At 38.2% G+C, this 18,399-nt stretch overlaps 1 protein-coding gene across 1 annotated transcript in view; it reads left to right on the top strand.

Annotated features, from left to right (window-relative positions):
* Positions 1 to 18,399, top strand: part of LOC121442853 (phosphorylase b kinase regulatory subunit alpha, skeletal muscle isoform-like) — a 139,479-nt gene that overhangs the window by 53,360 nt on the left and 67,720 nt on the right. The window contains 2 exon segments of the mRNA XM_041644506.1: positions 5,874 to 5,952; positions 11,422 to 11,556. Of these exon segments, the coding sequence (XP_041500440.1) occupies positions 5,874 to 5,952; positions 11,422 to 11,556 (214 nt within the window).

An 18,399-nucleotide genomic window follows, 5' to 3' on the forward strand; every position in this document is an offset into this window, starting at 1 on the left:
ATATCATGAGGGTATGACTTCAGAATTTGGGTCTAAGGATATGATGCTTTGGAAAGGGTCTTCTTTTGTTTTCACAGAGGACCAGACCCTGTGGATTGCATCTATCCCAATATGGTATGATAGACCACGACCTCCCGAAAAGTTCCTGTGAACACCCTCAAAAAATTACTTCACTCAACTGGCAACTGAGATAAACCTGGCACACAGGTTACACCCTAAATGATCTGATTAACAGCGCCCCCATTCAGCAGGAAGCAGTTTGGAGAGAAAAAACTGCGCCCATGTTCCCAAAATATTGTTTGTAAATGTTCTTTTACATTTAAAGGGGGAAATGATATAGGTATGAGTAATTTGCATTGGTGTGGATTTTACAGTATATTTTGTTATATGTATATGTATTTCTGATCTTGATTAAGGTATTGTGATTGTGTAGTTCATTTAAAAATGTAATGTATAATTAAGAAATATAGGTTAATGGTTAATCATCAATAATAGTCAAGCTTGTAGTCATGTTAGTTAGATTTTCTAGATATATAGAGATACATTCCAGTTAGATAGACATTCTTCATATCTTTCAAAGACTGCAGAATATGGCATTTAATGTTTTAATAACTTAGGACTTTTCATGACAATGAGACATATCTGCTCCTGGTGGCACCAATCTACTTCGAGAGGAAGATGGGCATCGAAGAGGATCCTTATGGAGTTGGATAGCCATTTGGGCAAGAAACTGCTCTTGCCTGGACTGTTGCATAAAATGGACACACAGAACCCGCAGAGAGAGGACTGCTGAACTTGCCTAAAGGTGAGATGATCTTTCGGGGTTCCTGATTCATGAAAGAGTCTGCGAGACATTCTGCAGGACACAGCAGATAGTGACTGAACTGTCTTTGAAATTTCCTGCTTCATGGAAATGTCTGCTGGATACTATGGGCCTGAAGGCTAAAGATGGATGCCCCAACCATACAAAAGAACTTTGGGTGACTGTCCAGGCAGCAAGATGTCTCTGTCATTTCTAGAGATTTCTTATTTCTTGTTTACTTAGGTAGTATTATATCCTTCTGGAGTCTTTGATGGAGTTGAAGAATGAATAGATAGTTATAGTTTTCCTTAGTTATGATAAAAGATAAAATAGATATAAATATTGTAACTGTAATTCTTGCTTGATAACTGTTTTGCTATATGTAATTTTACTATGTTAAAGTTAAAGCCTTTCTTTTTTGTTTAAACAGAAAAAGGGGAAATGATGTGGGAGTGATTTCTTATTAATAAAGAAACTGCCTAGACCCATTTGTTAGGCCAACCCTTAGGTAGGCAGAGTAAACAGAACGGAATGCTGGGAGAAAGAAGCTGAGTCAGGGAGTCGCCATGATTCTCCCACTCCAGACAGATGCAGGTTAATATCATTCCTGGTAAGCCAGCTCGTGGGCTACACAGATTAATAGAAATGGGTTAGATCAACATGTAAAAGCTAGCCAATAAGAAACTGAAACTAATGGGTCAGGTAGTGTTTAAAAGAATACAGTTTCCGTGTAATTATTTCGGGTAAAGCTAGCTGGGTGGCGGGACACAGGCCGCCGCTCCGTATTTCAACATTGAAGTTTCTCTGAATTCCCTCTCTGCTTCTCTATCTTTCGTGTATAGGATGGCTACTGATTTTTTTGAGTTGATCTTTAACCTGCCACTTCACTGAACTTATTTATCAGCTGTAGGAGTTCTTTGGTAGAGGTTTGGGGGTCACTAATGTACACTATCATATCATCTGCAAATCACGAAAGTTTGACTTCTTCCTTTCCAATTCGAATCCCCTTGATCTCCTTATTTTGTCTTATTGCTATTGCTAGAACTTCAAGCACTATATTGAAGAGGTATGGAGAGAGTGGACAGCCTTTTCGTGTTCCTGATTTTAGTGCAATGGCTTTGAGTTTCTCTCCATTTAATTTTATATTAGCTGTTGGCTTGCTATATATTGCTTTTATTATATTTAGGTATGATCCTTGTATCCCTAACCTCTCCAAAACCTTTATCATAAAGGGGTGTTGAATTTTGTTAAATGCTTTTTCCGCATCTAATGAAATGATCATATGGTTTTTTCTTTCAATTTATTTATGTGATGGATTACATTGATAGACTTTTGTATGTTGAACCAGCCCTGCATCTCAGGGATGAAGCCTACTTGATCATAATGGATAATTTTTTAATGTGTTCTTGGATTCTGTTTGCCGGAATTTTATTGGGGAATTTTTGCATCAATGTTCATGAGTGAGATTGGTCTGTAATTCTCTTTCTTGGATGGGTCTTTGTGAGGTTTTGAAATCAGGGTGACTGTAGCTTTGTAAAAAGAGTTTGGCAATGACTCCTCTGGTTCTATTATGTGAAACTCATTAAGGAGCATAGGTATCAGCTCTTCTTGGAAGTTCTGATAAAATTCTGCATTAAAACCATCAGGTCCTGGGCTTTTTTTTTTGGTTGGGAGTTTTTTTTTTATGACAGCTTCTATTTCCTCATAACTTATAGGTCTATTTAAATTGTTCACCTGGTCTTGATTTAATTTTGGTAAATGGTACTTATCTAAAAAGTCCATTTCTTTTACATTTTCCAATTTTGTGGCATACAGGCTTTTGTAGTAAGAACTAATGATTCTCTGAATTTCCACAGTATCCATTGTTATGTCCCCCTTTTTATTTCTGATCTTGTTAATTTGTATGTTCTCTCTCTGCCATTTGATTAGTTTGGATAAAGGTTTGTCAATCTTGTTGACTTTCTCAAAGAACCAGCTCTTTGATTCATTGATTCTTTGGATTGTTTTCTGTGTTTCTATTTTGTTGATTTCAGCCCCCAATTTTATTATTTCCAGTCTTCTACTCCTCCTGGGTGAGTCTGCTTCTTTTTTTTCTAGAGCTTTCAGGTGTGCTCTTAATTCTCTAATATGAGCTTTCTCCGTTTTTTTTAATGTGGGCACTTAGAGCTATGAACATTCCTCTTAGCACTGTTTTTATAGTGTCCCATAGGTTTGGGTATGTTGTGTCTTTATTTTCGTTGAATTCAAGGAAGACTTTAATTTCTTTCTTTATTTCTTCCCTGACCCAGGGGTGGTTCAGTAGTTGACTGTTCAGCTTCCAAGAATTTGTAGGCTTTCTGGGGGTAGAATTATTGTTAAATTCTAACTTTATTCCATGTTGATCTGATAAGACACAGGTGGTTACTAATATTTTTTTTGTATCTGTGGAAGTTTGCTTTGTTACCGAGTATGTGGTCAATTTTCAAGAAGGTTCCATGAGATGTGAGAAGGTATATTCTTTCCTATTTGGGTGGAATGTTCTATAGAAGTCCATTTGATTCATTACCTCCATTAATTCTCTTATCTCTCTGTTAGGTTTCTGACTGATTCATCTGTCCATTGGTGAGAGAGGAGTGTTGAAGTCTCCTACTATTAGTGTGTGTGGATTGATGTCTGCCTTTGAGTTCTAGCAATGCTTCTTTTACATAAGTGGGTGCTTTTATATTAGGGGCATAGATATTCAGGATTGAGACGTCATCCTGATGAATTGTTCTTGTTATGAGTATAAAATGTCCATCTCCATCTCTTCTGATTGATTTTAGTTTGAAGTCAATTTTGTTAGAAATTAGTATGGCCACGCCCGCTTGTTTCTTGGGTCCATTTGCTTGAAAACCCTTTTCCCAACCCTTTACTCTGGGTAGATGTCTGTCTTTGTGGTTGAGGTGTGTTTCTTGTAAACAGCAGAATGTTGAATCCTGTTTTCGTATCCAATCTCTTAGCCTGTGCCTTTTTATAGGTGAATTGAGTCCATTGACATTAAGTGATATTAATGACTAGTGGTTGTTAACTCCGGTTTATTAATGTTGTTTTGGGTAGTAGTCTGTGTTTCCCTTCTTTGAGTTGTGCTCATGAAGAGTCGCTAGATGTATGAGTTATTGTGGGCATTGTTAGATTCCTTGGTTTGTGATTTTCCTTCTATTCCTTTCTGTAAGGCCGGATTTGTGGCTACGTATTGTTTACATTTGTTTTTATCCTGGAATATTTTGTTTTCTCCATTGATAGTGAACAAAAGCTTGGCTGGGTATAGTAGTCTGGGTCTCTTAGTTACTGCAGTACATCTATCCAGGACCTTCCAGCTTTCATGGTTTCCATAGAGAAGTCAAATGTAAGTCTGATAGGTTTACCTTTATAAGTTACTTGACCTTTTTCCTTTGCAGCTCTTAATATTCTTTCTTTATTCTGTATGTCTTTTTTTCGATTATTTTATGGCGAGGGGATTTTTTTTTTGATCCAGTCTATTTTGTGTTCTGTATGCTTCTTGAACCCTCATAGGAATGCCTTTCTTTAGGTTGGGAAAGTTTTCTTCTATAATTTTGTTGAATATATTTTCTTGGCCTTTAAGCTGTAATTCTCCTTTTTCTACACCTATTATTCTTAGGTTTGGTCTTTTTATTGTGTCCCAGATTTCCTGAATGTTTTGTGATGAGAATTTGTTGGATTTGCTGTTTTCTTTGACTAGTGCGTTTATTTTTTCTATGGTGTCTTCAGAATCTGAGATTCTTTCTTCTATCTCTTGTATTCTGTTGGTTATACTTGTCTCTGTAGTCTCTGTTCATTTACCTAGATTTTCCATATCCAGCCAGCCCTCGGTTTATGTTTTCTTCATTGCCTCCATTTCAGTTTTCAAGTCTTGAACTGTTTCCATTATCTGTTTGATTGTTTTTTTTTTCTTGGTTTCCTAGGGTATCTTTTATGGATTTACTCATTTCTTCAAACTTTTTTTTATTCTTCTCATCCATTTCTTTTTTTTTTTTTTTGGTTTTTTTCGAGCCAGGGTTTCTCTGTGGTTTTGGAGCCTGTCCTGGAACTAGCTCTTGTAGACCAGGCTGGTCTCGAACTCACAGAGATCCGCCTGCCTCTGCCTCCCGAGTGCTGGGATTAAAGGCGTGCGCCACCACCGCCCGGCCACTCATCCATTTCTTTAAGGGAGTTTTTCACCTCCTGTTTAAGGGACTCTTTCACTTTCATAATGTCAATTTTTTCTACTTCTTCTGGATTAGGGTGTTCAAGTCCTCCTGTTGTAAGTTCGCTGGGTTCTGGTGTTTTCATGTTGTTTTTCAGATTGTTAGAGGAATTCTTGAATTGGTGCCTGCCCATCTCTTCCTTCAAATGATCTCCGATGGATCTTCTGATACATGATCAGGGCCCCTTGCTGGCCAGGGACCTCACAGACAAAAGGAGTTTCTTCATACTGGGTTGGCCTTAAGTCCAGTTAGACATATGTTGTTTGCTTCCATGAGATATGTACCACTACTGGACCTTGGGGTCATTGTGGTTCATAGTTTCACAGCTGGTCAGGACTATTGATTGGTTTTCTCCCTTAGCAGCTTGCATGGCACTTTTGTCATTTAGAGATCTAATCATCAGGTAGGAAGCTTTCAGGTCAGTTCCAGCTCAGTTGATTCCTGATTGTATGGTGTCTCAGCTATTGGGTCTTACCTTCAAGTTCTAAGAGGCAGCCAAGGGAGATTGCAGTAGTGTGTGTGTGTGTGTGTGTGTGTGTGCGCGCGCGTGTGTGTGTGACGCGCGCGCGTGTGTGTATACACACATACGTGTGCACGCGCATGCATACACATACACACACATATATCCTCTCTCTCTCTCTCACACACACACACTATATGTATGTTTAAGTAAGCATGAAATGTTCCTGTGGCCTTTTCAAACATCCTTAATATTATTTATCCCTTCACCTTTTGTCTCCCTTTGTACTGACCTCCTTTTCCCTTTCCATTTAACTTCTGAGCTATCTCTCCATTGCCTTAGCTTTATTTTTGAGGCTTATTAATTTTGTTTTGTGCATTTTCTTCAGGGATTTTTAGCTCCTGGAGAAATTGATCCCCTAAATCGTAGGTTTTCTACTGTGCCAAAGCCAGATGTGGTGGTTCAAGGTATGTATTACTCCCAGCAATAGAAATTTTATATTAAAGGTCTGATTAGGGGGAAAGATTTGGGGACTTTGTGTTAGGGTTCAAAAAGTATGTAATAAATGTGGTTCAATTTTGTTTCAAAATTACGGTTAATAATAAACAAATAAAAGATGATCTCAGAAGATTATAAAATATTTGACACGACTTATTTCTGGAAACTTTAAAATTTCATGATATGTTATTCCCCTGGTTACTGTTACTTTCTTTTTAACCACATTTTCTGTTTTTCATGCTAGTATTCCTTTATTTTCATAATCTCCTACGCATTTATATTTTCTCTGTTTTAGACTGTTAGACCTGCATCCCTCATAGTTCATTTGCTTCTGACCATTGCCTCACTGGGGATTATGTCTACAATTTTTTAAATGTGAATGTATATACATTATGCAAAACACTGAGCTGAATACTCTAAACATTAAGAAATCCAAGTCTTTGGGTGTGTGTGGTAGTACATGTGTTTAATCATAGCACTTGGGAACCAAAGGCAGGCAAATCACTGTGAGTTCAATAGTAGCCTGTTCCATATCAAGAGTTCCAGGACAGCCAAGGATACATTACCAGACTGTCTTAGGGTTTCTATTGCTGTGAAGAGACACCACAACCATAGCAATCCTTCTAAAGGAAAAACATTTAATTGGAACTGGCTTATACTTCAAAGGTTTCATCCATTATCCTGGTGAGAAGCATGGTAGCACACAGGCAGACATAGTGCTGGAGAGGTAGCTAAGAGTTCTATATTGGAATCAGCAGGCAGCAAGTAAAGGGAGTGAGCCACTGACTCTGGCTTGGGCTTCTGAAATCTTAAAGCCTACCCCAAGTGGCACACTTCCTCCAACAGGCAGTCCAACAAAGTCCACACATACTAATCCTTTCAAATAATGCCTGTGAGCCTGTGGGGGGCATTTTGATTCAAAACCACAGGGACCCTTTCTCAAAGGACAACTATCCTAGTCTAATATCTGTGAATAATCTTTATATGATGAACACAAAGCTGGCCTCTTTTGTCATCCTCCCCTCCTTTTACCTCTCCCAGAAAAGGTCAATATTTTTACCTTCCTTGTTTCTTTTGAAAATATTAACCATCGTCCTTGTTTGTGAGAGTAGACATCTTGATGTGAATTTTCACTCTCCAACATCACTCCTGAATATGGTGTGTCCTGCTGTAAAGCTTCTTAAGATATTCCTAGTCATTTGACTTTTTGGTTGATTCTGAATGGAAAATCCAACATGTTTTCTAAAGCATCTTATACTTGACACTCTGTGTGATCATATAGGTAGTCTTTGCTTCTCAGTGTCTCTAGCAAATGTTTTATAAAGTGTAGCATGAATAATAAAAACCAAGAGACAGAAATTGGACTTCAACCATTATTCTTCATCCCCCATGAGAAGGTATGTTTTCCTTTGAGGTTTAAACCTTCTAGCTGTGCTGATATTCTCTTTGTTCTAATTCATAGTTTATGACTTTGAGGTTCAATTCACAGCCTTCTTTCTCTTCCCCAAATTCTGTCATAAAACTAGATTTCAGCATTGGTATGGATTTAATCTACTATGTTTAACCTTAAAATTTTTTAATATCATGACTCTAGAACCCTTTCTCTGTACCTCTATGTTTGGTACCCCATTCTAGTTACTTTTCCTTTTGCTCTTATGACCAAACACCATGACTAAGGCAGCTTATAAAAGAAATCATTTAATTTGGGGCTTAGACTTCCAGAAGGTTAGAGTTCATGAGCATCACAGTGGAGAGCATGACAACAGGCAGTCAGGCATGATGCTGGAGCACTAGCTGAGAGCATACATTCATATCAACAGATAGATGGCAGAAAGAGAGAGAACTAGCTGAGAATGACGTGGACTTTTGCTACTTCCTCTGACACACTTCCTTCAAAAAGGCCATACCTCTTAATCCTTCCCAAATGTTTCCACTAATGGAGACTAAGCATTTAAATAAGGCCTCAGGGGCCCTTCTCATTCAAACCACCATACACACCACTGGTCAAATTTTGGACCTTATAGGTATTCTTGTGTTCTGCTAACAATGCATCTCAGCTTTCTTTTTCTTCCTTTTAAAGTTGTCTCTAATTTCTGTAAGTCTGCTCTTTGTACCTAAAGATCATCTCAATATTTTGATCATCTAACTACTCCAATTACTGCTGCCTCATACTTCTGCTCTATCTCCCAAAGTGTTATAGTTCTAGAGCAATCATGTGGTCTACACTTTCTTATCCTATACCTACTAAAAGATATTATAAGGGAAAAGCACATGATGAGCAGAGTGGTGGCATTGAACAACCATGGTTCCCAACTCAACTTCTGGTTTGTTAGTCTTTGTTCTTATCTTTAGTCAGTATTTTCTTTATTCACAGCCAGTATAACAAAGTACTCGATTTTGTTCAGCTGTGCCCTGTTTTCAACCTAATATTTGGACTGATACTTCATGCCTGATTATTCTAATATTCTGATTTTTTTTCAATTTCCCAACACTTCCCACCCCCAGCATTCTTACCCATCCTTGCTTTCTTTTTTCTAGTCTCAGAAAAAGGTGCTCTCCTATTCAATACAAATTTCCCTGTTGGTGCTTCATCCTATATTCTTCTTTACAAACAATCCTTTTTGAAATATTAAGACTTCCCCCAATCCAGTTTCTTTATCTACTATGTTAATCTCCATTTGTGGCTTCTTTTCACATTGATATTTCTGTCTCTTCATAGTCTATTAATTCTCCAGACCTTTAGAGCCTGGTTTAATACTCTGAAAATATTCTTGCTTAGTTTCCAGAGACCTTGGTATTGTCAGTATTAATAGATATTTTATAATCAGTATATTAGCAGCAGATCTTTTAGATCAACTTGTTATTTATCATTCTAGAAACTGAATTTCCAGAGTGTCCATGTTATGCTTTTGTATATCTCCTTCAACCTGTTTTAAGTACTTTTCTACCTTATTCTGGACTTTCTTTTCTTCCTTTTCCCTTGAACTATTGGTATTTCTGGGAATTCTGTCCATAGCCTACCACTTGTCTTGCTCCTAATAATTAGTCATATTCCCCACCTTCTTCAGTCTTCCTTCACTTTCACATGATGACCCTACTTCCTGTGCTAGAAAGAAAATGTAAGCTATAAGACAATAACTTATCCTTCCCCCCCCCAGACTTTGCTATCTATCTAGTCCTGAATTTTCTCAAAGTTATATTCTGGGTCCTCTTCTCTTGATAATATATTTTTGTCCCATCTCATCTGTTTCTAATGTCTTCTGACAGTCCCACATGTTTCCATGCACTGTAGACTAAACATAACTAAATTTGATCAGCTGGTTCCTCCTACTGCATCATCTATGCCTACGATTCCTTCTGCACCTCTATCATTAAATGGCACATGATACTCCCAGCTACACAAATGAACACTTTCAATTCATATTTATTCTTCTCTGATATTCTGTATTTATATAACAAGTTCTAGAATTTTACTTCTCCAGTCATTCTGAAATCCATCCTGTTTTTGACAATTCCAATAGCTTACTATTAATGTAAGTTATCAACATCTCCTCCTTACATTACATTAATTTTGAACTGATGTTTGCCTTCCGTCGAGGCCCAGTAATGCCTGTCAATTCATTCGATTCTTTTAAAAATTACTGTAGACCACACAAAGAAATGGCCATTCATTCTTTAATTATTGAGTGTATTCTTTTTAAGGTACAACTCTGCAGGGGCTTCCTATCTTAGCTCTCTCGGTATGGCTTACAAGGACTCTGTATGATCTAACACTGGACCTTGTATTTTACTTCATTTCTCACCACTGTTCCTCCACACTCCATTCCTATTACAAAGGAATTTTCAGAGCTGTGGGTTTAGTTCAGTGGTACAAGTGGCTGACTGTTCTGTGAAGGCTTGGATTCATTCCCTAGCACAATAGGAAGCAAAACAATAAAAGCTAACTTTTTGTAACTTTGTACATGCTGTCTCTTTAATCTGAAACAGTTTCTCCCTTATTTTTACCATCACCTCTCTCAGAATAACTCCTTTCTGTTCTCCATCAGGACTCATTATGCCTATGTATATATCCGTAGCATCTGACATTTGACTCTAAATATTTTATAAATATAAACAAGAATTTAGTTGCTTGGGTTGAATGTACTCCTAGTGTCTCAAAAGGTTATTTGCTTGCTTCTCCTTTAAGCCCTTCTGTTCCTGTAAACAACTCTATTGCTCCCTATAGAACCCTGCAGTTCTATAGAACGCAGCTTGGGAACCAGTTCCCAACAATAATATACAAAACTTTAAAATAACACCTATTCTTCCATGATTAGCCTAACCCCTATCTACTTTTCCATTTTCATGTCTTTTACTGTTTGGTAAGATCTTTCATACTATAACATTGAAGTCTGTGTAGGTTTGCTACTGTCCTCCCCAACATTCCTATCAACTTTAAAACAATTATGCGTATGGGCATTTTGCCTGGATGTATGTGAGTACCTGGTGCCTGTGGAGTCCCGAAGAGGGAATCAGATCCTTTGGAACTGGAGTTAAAGAAGTTTATGAGCTATCATGTGGGTACTGAGGACTAACCCTGGGCCCTCTGGATGAGATGCCATTGCTCTTAATTGCTGGTCTGTCTCTTCAGCCCTTCATTCATTTTTTTCCTCCTGACCATTTTACTCATTATTTCAAGTCCAGTTAGCCACCAGCTCTTTCAGGCTACCTTCCTTTATTTATTTATATTTTAGTGCATATGGGTGCCTTGTCTTCACGTATGTCTGTGCACCAGTATGTGTACCTGGTGCCCTCAGATGACATCAGATCTCCTGGAACTGAGTTACAGATAGTTGGTTCTAAGCCACCATGTGGGCATTGGGAACAGAACCTGGGTCCCCTGGAAAAGCAAGAGCTCTTAAATACTGAGCCATCTTGTGGTTAAAATTTTCCATTTCAACATGGAGTCTCATAAATACTGAAAGTGCCATTCAGTAGGCACAAATAGGTACCTAGTCAAAAATCAAGTCTCTAGTCGTGTTATTACTTTCCCATTTATGTAATATTTTAATCTAGAATAATTACTGATTAGTCAGAATTCCTTAGCAATAATTTCCTCCTCTTTCCTCCTCTAAAAGAAATTATGCACTTGAAAATATTTTTAAGGGTCTGAAGAGATGACTCAGCTTAACTATTGGAAGCACTTGTTCTTCCAGGGGACCTACCGGGACCAGGTTCACTTCCCAGAATCCACATGGTGGCTTATAACTGTTCATAACTCCAATTTTAGGGGATCCAATACCCTCTTCTGACCTCCATTGGCACCAGGGTAGCATACGATGCGTGGACAGACATACATATAGGCAAAATACTCATACACATGAAATAAATCTAAAAAATATTTTTAAAGTTTCTACTGAACAAAAACCTTCTGTTAACTTCATCTTTCTTTCCGATAGTGTCCATTCTAGCTGAAACAGAAGAAATCAAGGCCATTTTGAAGGACAAAGGAATTGATGTGGAGACCATTGCCGAGGTGTACCCTATCAGAGTACAGCCAGCTCGTATTCTTAGCCACATTTATTCCAGTCTAGGTAAGGAGGTTGGCCAGCTTACTAGAATTAAAGTGTTATGTGATGCTGGCTGGTTTCTTTCTATTAACCTGCTACTTTAATTGGATCCAAAAAGGAATTTAGTCTCTGGAATTCCAGTTTCTGAACCCATCATTTTTGAGGTTGATAATTTTAGATGTACTTTATGCATACTTTGTCATGTAGCACATACTTGTTTTCAGATAATATTATATCCTTATTCTAAATGTATATTTGACTACCATGTTCTCCCCTTTCTTAGGACTTATATTTCCATTTTGAAGACACGCTAATTTTATATAGAGTAGTGATCAAGGAACTTGTTTTAGGCCTTTTATACTTTTTCATGTAGTAAACAAATTATTATAATAATTCCTTAATTTACTATATTTTGTAAATAGTTATTATTTTATTAAATTTGATGATGAATTTTTGCATTAGACAAATTGCAACACTGTTAACTGAAAGTGATTCAAGGGCTGGGAGTAAAAAAATAAGACAATTCAACATTTCTGAACTTCAGGTACTGGTCTCTAGTACCTATGAACATTACCTTATATGGCAAAAGAATTTTGCAGGTGTAGTTAAATTAAGAAACTTGAGTTGAAACTGTTACTCTAGATTATTGAAGTAAACTCCAAATGCAATCATAGGGACATATCGGGTTACAGAATTAGCTTTGATATAACAGAAATAAAGGACTGAGTATATTAGTCAGGGTTCTCTAGAATAACAAAACTTACAGAGTGAATTAATGAATATATATATGAATTAATGAATGAATAGATATGTGGTATTTATTAGACTGACTTACAGGCTGTGGTCCAGCTAGTCTAACAATGGGTGCCTATGAATGGAAGGTCAAGAATCCAGTAGTTTTTTTATTCATAAGGCTGGGCATCTCAACTGGTCTTCAGTATACAACAGAATCTCAAAGAAATAGGTTCTAATGCCAGTGAAGGAGTGGACTTGCTAGTGAGGGTGAGAGCTAGCAGGCAGAGAGGGAGACTTGTATAGAAGCTTCCAGCAGACGGTATAGCTCAAATTAAAGGTGAGTCTTCCCACCTCAAAAGATCTGGATTAAAGGTTTGTCTTCCCACCTCGAAGATGAAGATTAGAAGTGAATCTTTCTGCTTCAAATGTTTAAGCAAAAATTCCTCACAGGTGTGCCCAGCCATTTTGGGGGTTTTACTTAATTCCAGATGTAGTAGCTATCACAAGTCTACCCCTTGTCCACTTGACAAGCAATCATATCTCCTTATGTCATGATTAATTTCCAAATGAAAAACAGTAACCAGGTCGTAAGTATGATATAACCAGGCCTAGTATGATATAACTATCATACGTACATCCACAAACTTCTTATATTTAACCAGGTCATAACAATGCTCAACATAATATGACTACCCTCCTACAACTCCAAATGCAGATTTAGAATAGATGACAATGGCACTCAAGGGATATCCTTTTATTATCTCAAATTTAAATGTGATAATCATTGACATTCTCTTAATTGTTGTCAGACTACCTGATAAAGAAATTGAGGAAAGAAAACACAAATATCTTTACAAATGTATTCCTAATGAACTATGACAGAAATGCCTATTATAATCCTCATTTATGCAACTGTTTGTGTATTCTTAGCTGGTATTTATAGCTACCTTCCTCTCCTACACTTTCTGTATTTCCTCTACCCTCAGCAAGCACCTCAGCAGGTCTTGGCTGTTTTCCTAGAGGAGTTACCCATACCATTATTCCTGAGTGGTCCTGTACCGTTTGTCATCCTACCTAGAGGAAGTGGTTGTAGTTTCCCAATAACATCACAGGACATAATAGCACCAAGAGACATCGTAAGGATCTCCTGGACTCGAGACACAATCTTTCTTTTTTTATTTTTATTTATTTATTAAAGATTTCTGCCTCCTCCCCGCCACCGCCTCCCACTTCCCTCCCCCTCCCCCGATCAAGTCCCCCTCCCTCGTCAGCCCGAAGAGCAATCAGGGTTCCCTGACCTGTGGGAAGTCCAAGGACCACCCACCTCCATCCAGGTCTAGTAAGGTGAGCATCCAAACTGCCCAGGCTCCCACAAAGCCAGTACGTGCAGTAGGATCAAGAACCCACTGCCATTGTTCTTGAGTTCTCAGTAGTCCACATTGTCCGCTATGTTCAGCGAGTCCAGTTTTATCCCCTGCTTTTTCAGACCCAGGCCAGCTGGCCTTGGTGAGTTCCCAATAGAACATCCCCATTGTCTCAGTGTATGGGTGCACTCCTCGCGGTCCTGAGTTCCTTGCTCGTGCTCTCTCTCCTTCTGCTCCTGATTTGGACCTTGAGATTTCAGTCCGGTGCTCCAATGTGGATCTCTGTCTCTGTCTCCTTTCATCGCCTGATGAAGGTTAATATTCAGGAGGATGCCTATATGTTTTTCTTATTTAGCTTCTCTAGGATCACAAATTATAGGCTCAATGTCCTTTATTTATGGCTAGAAACCAAATATGAGTGAGTACATCCCATCTTACCTCCATTGTGGAGCAGCAATCTAATGTCCCCTTAGTAATCTGGATCATTCACCCCTCCTAACACTTAGCCTGTTGGTTTAAGGTCATCAGAAGTCCAAAGTGTCCAGAGGGGAGTCTGAACTTCCAGTTCAATAATTTTCACTCTCCCTTTTGTGGAATAAAAACTTCTAGGCCAACAGAACTAAAGGTTATAGGAACAGGGAGCAAAAACTTTCCTAGTGAGCCGGGCGGTGGTGGCGCACGCTTTTAATCCCAGCACTTGGGAGGCAGAGGCAGGCGGATCTCTGTGAGTTCAAGGCCAGCCTGGTCTACAGAGCTAGTTCCAGGACAGGCTCCAAAGCCACAGAGAAACCCTGTCTCGAAAAACCAAAAAAAAAAAAAAAAAAAAACTTTCCTAGTGGATCAGTGGTGGTAATAGTGAGTAGAACTATTCTGTTTTCTATCCCTTGATTCCTGGACCTATGGATTCTTGTTATGGGAGAAACAATACCATAATTTGGATGCTAATTCAAAGCATATACCACCTTCTGGAAAATCCTGTTCCAACTCTTGATATTTCTGTGACTTAATTGGCACTGTAACTCTGTCTTCAAAAGGCCATTTCATCTTCCTATCAATCCAGCTGCTTCAGGATTGTGGGAACATGGTAAGACCAGTAGTATCTTCCATTATTGTGGGCCCACTTTCACACTTCTCTGGCTGTGAAGTGACTTTCCTTGGTCAGAAGTGGTACTGTGTGGAATACCACGGATAAGGCATTCTGTAAATCCATGGATGGTGGTTTTAGCAGAAGCAGTGCATCCGAGAAAGGCAAATCCATAACCACAATAAGTATTTACTCTAGTAACAACAAAATGTTGGCCTTTCTATGAAAGACATAGTCCAGTGTAGTCAGCCCGCCATATCTGAGGCTCAGTGTTAGTCTCTGTTTTTTCTGGATCTGGCATTCAATAACAACTACAGCCAGGGCAGCCTTGGTGAGTGGTAGTCCATGGTGCCAAGTCCAGGCTGGCCTCAAACTTGTGATCCTTCTGCCTCCACCTCCTTCAGCAAATCCTATACCAAAATTGACTATTAATATGGCCCATTAGGCCCTGACTAAAGTGTTCAACTGCTTTCCTAATTTAAAGTATGTTCCACCAGTAAGCAGCATGGTCAAGCCTGTCATGGCAGTATCACACTCCCAGGTACCAACTGCTGTCTCGATCACTGTTCTTTGCTGAAACGAAACAGCATGACCACAACAACTCTTATAAAAGAAAACATTTCATTGGGGCTGGTTTACAGTTTCAGAGGTTTAGTCCATTATCATCATTGTGAGAAGCATAGTGTCATGCTTGGCAGACATTGTGCTGGAGAAGGAGCTGAGAGTTCTACATCAGGATCCACAGGCAGCAGAAAGGCAGAGTCACTGGACCTGGCTTGGGCTTTTTAAACCTCAAAGCCCACTCCCAGTAACGTATTTCCTCTAACAAGGCCACCTCTCTTAGTCCTTTCAAAGAGTGCCACTCCCTGGTCACCAAACCTTCAGATCTTTGGGGGCCATTTTCATTCAAACCAACAAATTAGGGTTGTAGTGCTATGAGGATTACCAAGAAATTTCCACAGCCTTTTGAAGTCAGGATTGCCAAGGAATGAATTCTCTCCAGATGGAACCAACCACAGTTATACCTTATTCTGATGTTTGAATTCTAAATTCAGAATTTAAGCCTTTAGGTAAATGATGGCTTGCTGAGCCAGGAAAGTATATATGAGTATTCCCATTTTAAAATGTAAAACACCTCAGGTTCCAAGCATTTAGGATAAAGAATATTTTACCTGTACCAGCAGAAATACTCCAGCTTAGACTAAAAGAGACAGATGACAAGCACAGGACAAGCTGAAAGAAGTTTTGGATTTCTAGAATTCTGCAGCGGGGAAGTAGACTGATGCGACTGCTCAGCTGCAAGCTCATGCTGCTTGCCGAGTGAAAAGGAGGTTAATGCAAAGGGAAGACTCTTGGGTTGTGAGGGTGGAACTTCGGCTCAGACGGGACCATCGAGCTACAGAGGACTACTGCTAAACCTTGAAATCGAATGACATGCCTACTTGGGTCTCAGAGTTTTTTGGTACTGCTAACTCTTTTCTTCCTTCCATTTTCTCTTTTTTTATGATGGGAATGCCCATCATTTGTAACCAATCCTGTCCTGCTACTGTATTTGAGGAGCAGAAATTGTATTTTCTAGCTAGAATTGAATGGAATGAAATAGAATAGAAATGGAATGGAAAGGAATCTTGTCCCAGAATGGCATATACCCAGATTCATATCTCATTAAACTCTTATTTGGACTTTTGGGGTGATAATGTTGGGAAGAAATTAAATTTGGTCCAGTGATATATGTTAAAGAGTTTGGGAGATCCTGAGGTGGGATAAATGTATTTTCCATGTGGAAGAAATGTGTATACTCAGGGCCCAAGGGGTGGACTGTGGAACTATGAGTAATGTCTCACCCCAGACATCCATTCATGATCCAGGAAACCTATGAGCATTATATTATGTGTCAATGAAGACTTAGCAAATATAATTAAGAATTTTAAGATATGGAAGAATATTCCTCCGATCTCAATTACTCAAGTGGGCTCTAAATGTAATCACACATATCTTTTAAAAAGGGAATCAAGAGGAAGATCAAAAAATAGAAGTAGGAATTTTGATGACAGAAGCAGGAGATGGGAGTGATGAGGCTGTGAGAAAGGGAATATTAATATCTAGATCCCGAAATGTAGAAACTGAAAAAGCCAATAAATGGATTTCTCCCTGGATACTTAGGTTTTATTTTAGCTCTGTAATGCTAATTTTGCACAACTAGTCTCTAGTACTAATAAGGATTTGTGTTGTTTTTTATAAACTTTTAAATTACATTTATTTATTCATTTTAGTGTGTGTGTGTGTTCTCGTGCCATGATGCATTTATGAAGGTCAGATGACAACCTGCAAGAACTGATTTTCTCCTTCCACCTAGGGATTCAACTCAGGTTATCAGACTTAGCACCAAATACCTTTACCCACAAAACCATCTCTCTAGCCTAAACTTGTACTGTTTTAAGCTATTATATGTGTGATAGTTCATTTCAGTACCAATAGGAAATTAATATAATCTTAAATCAAGGTACAAGAGGTCAGTTTTGTAAATATTAGATTTTTTATTAAGTATATATAGCTCAATAGTAAAGTGCTTATCTGCCATGTACAAAAAAAAGCTTTCACTACCTAGTACCTCACTCCAAAATATGTAGATTGCCACATAAGAATCTTAGCAGTCTCTTTAAAGCATCTTGTGACCCAGCCCACAATTATATTAGCACTAAGGAGGCTAAGAAAGGAGGATTGTGTATCTCAGCCTGGACTCTGGTGCAAGTTTCAGACCAGCTTATGCTACAAAGGGAGACCTTGTCTACAAACTATTATTGCAACAGTTTCACAATAACAAAATTGCTTTAAATACACATCCGGCAGCAGCTGTACTCCTACCAAGGAAAAGGAGATGCTTCCTCACTAAGTATGACAGTTAAGTAATTATCTGCCTTGTTTTAGATACTTAGGAGTTAATGGGCAGCTCCTTTTTTATCTTGTTTTTCCTCTGTCTATCTGCCTGCCTGCCTGCCTGCCTGCCTGCCTGCCTATCTATCTCTATCTATCTATCTATCTATCTATCTATCTATCTATCTATAGACAAGGTCTCATTATGTTGCCCAGGCTAGCCTCAAATTCCTAGTCTCAAGTGACACTCATGCCACAGTTTCTAAATTGCTGAGTGTAGGTGTCCACCTACCATGTTCAGTTGTTTTTAATTATGGGATGATCTGCTTTATGAATTTATTAAACTTACTATTAAACAGAAATATTAATAAAAATTCTTTTCTAATCTGTTAGTGCACCTAAGTACTTTTTATAGTGTACATAATGTGTTCTGTTGTGTTTATCTTACTTTTTCTATATGTATCATCTAATATTGAAATAGACATGTTATTACATAAAATTATAATAATTATTTCTTTATTTTTAATTGTCTGTGTTGTTTCCAAAGCTTTTATCCTTCTATAAATGCCAATGTGTAGATCATTGTTTCTTTGGAGTATATTTCCAGAACAGGGATTCTGGGTAAGGATAAGATTAGTTTCCTAGCATTTACAACATACTGGCACACTATTCCTCAGAAAACCAACTAATTTTTTATTTTTATATTAATAAGATAAAATATTAAAAACCATTGATCTTTATATTAATAAGATAAAATATACCTTTCTGTTTTTGCTACCCAACCAACATTGGCTTTATCATTTATTTTGT

This window comes from Microtus oregoni, unplaced genomic scaffold (genome assembly GCF_018167655.1).
Source record: "Microtus oregoni isolate MIOR12 unplaced genomic scaffold, Mior012 000097F_ref0000449, whole genome shotgun sequence".
Taxonomy (NCBI): domain Eukaryota; kingdom Metazoa; phylum Chordata; class Mammalia; order Rodentia; family Cricetidae; genus Microtus; species Microtus oregoni.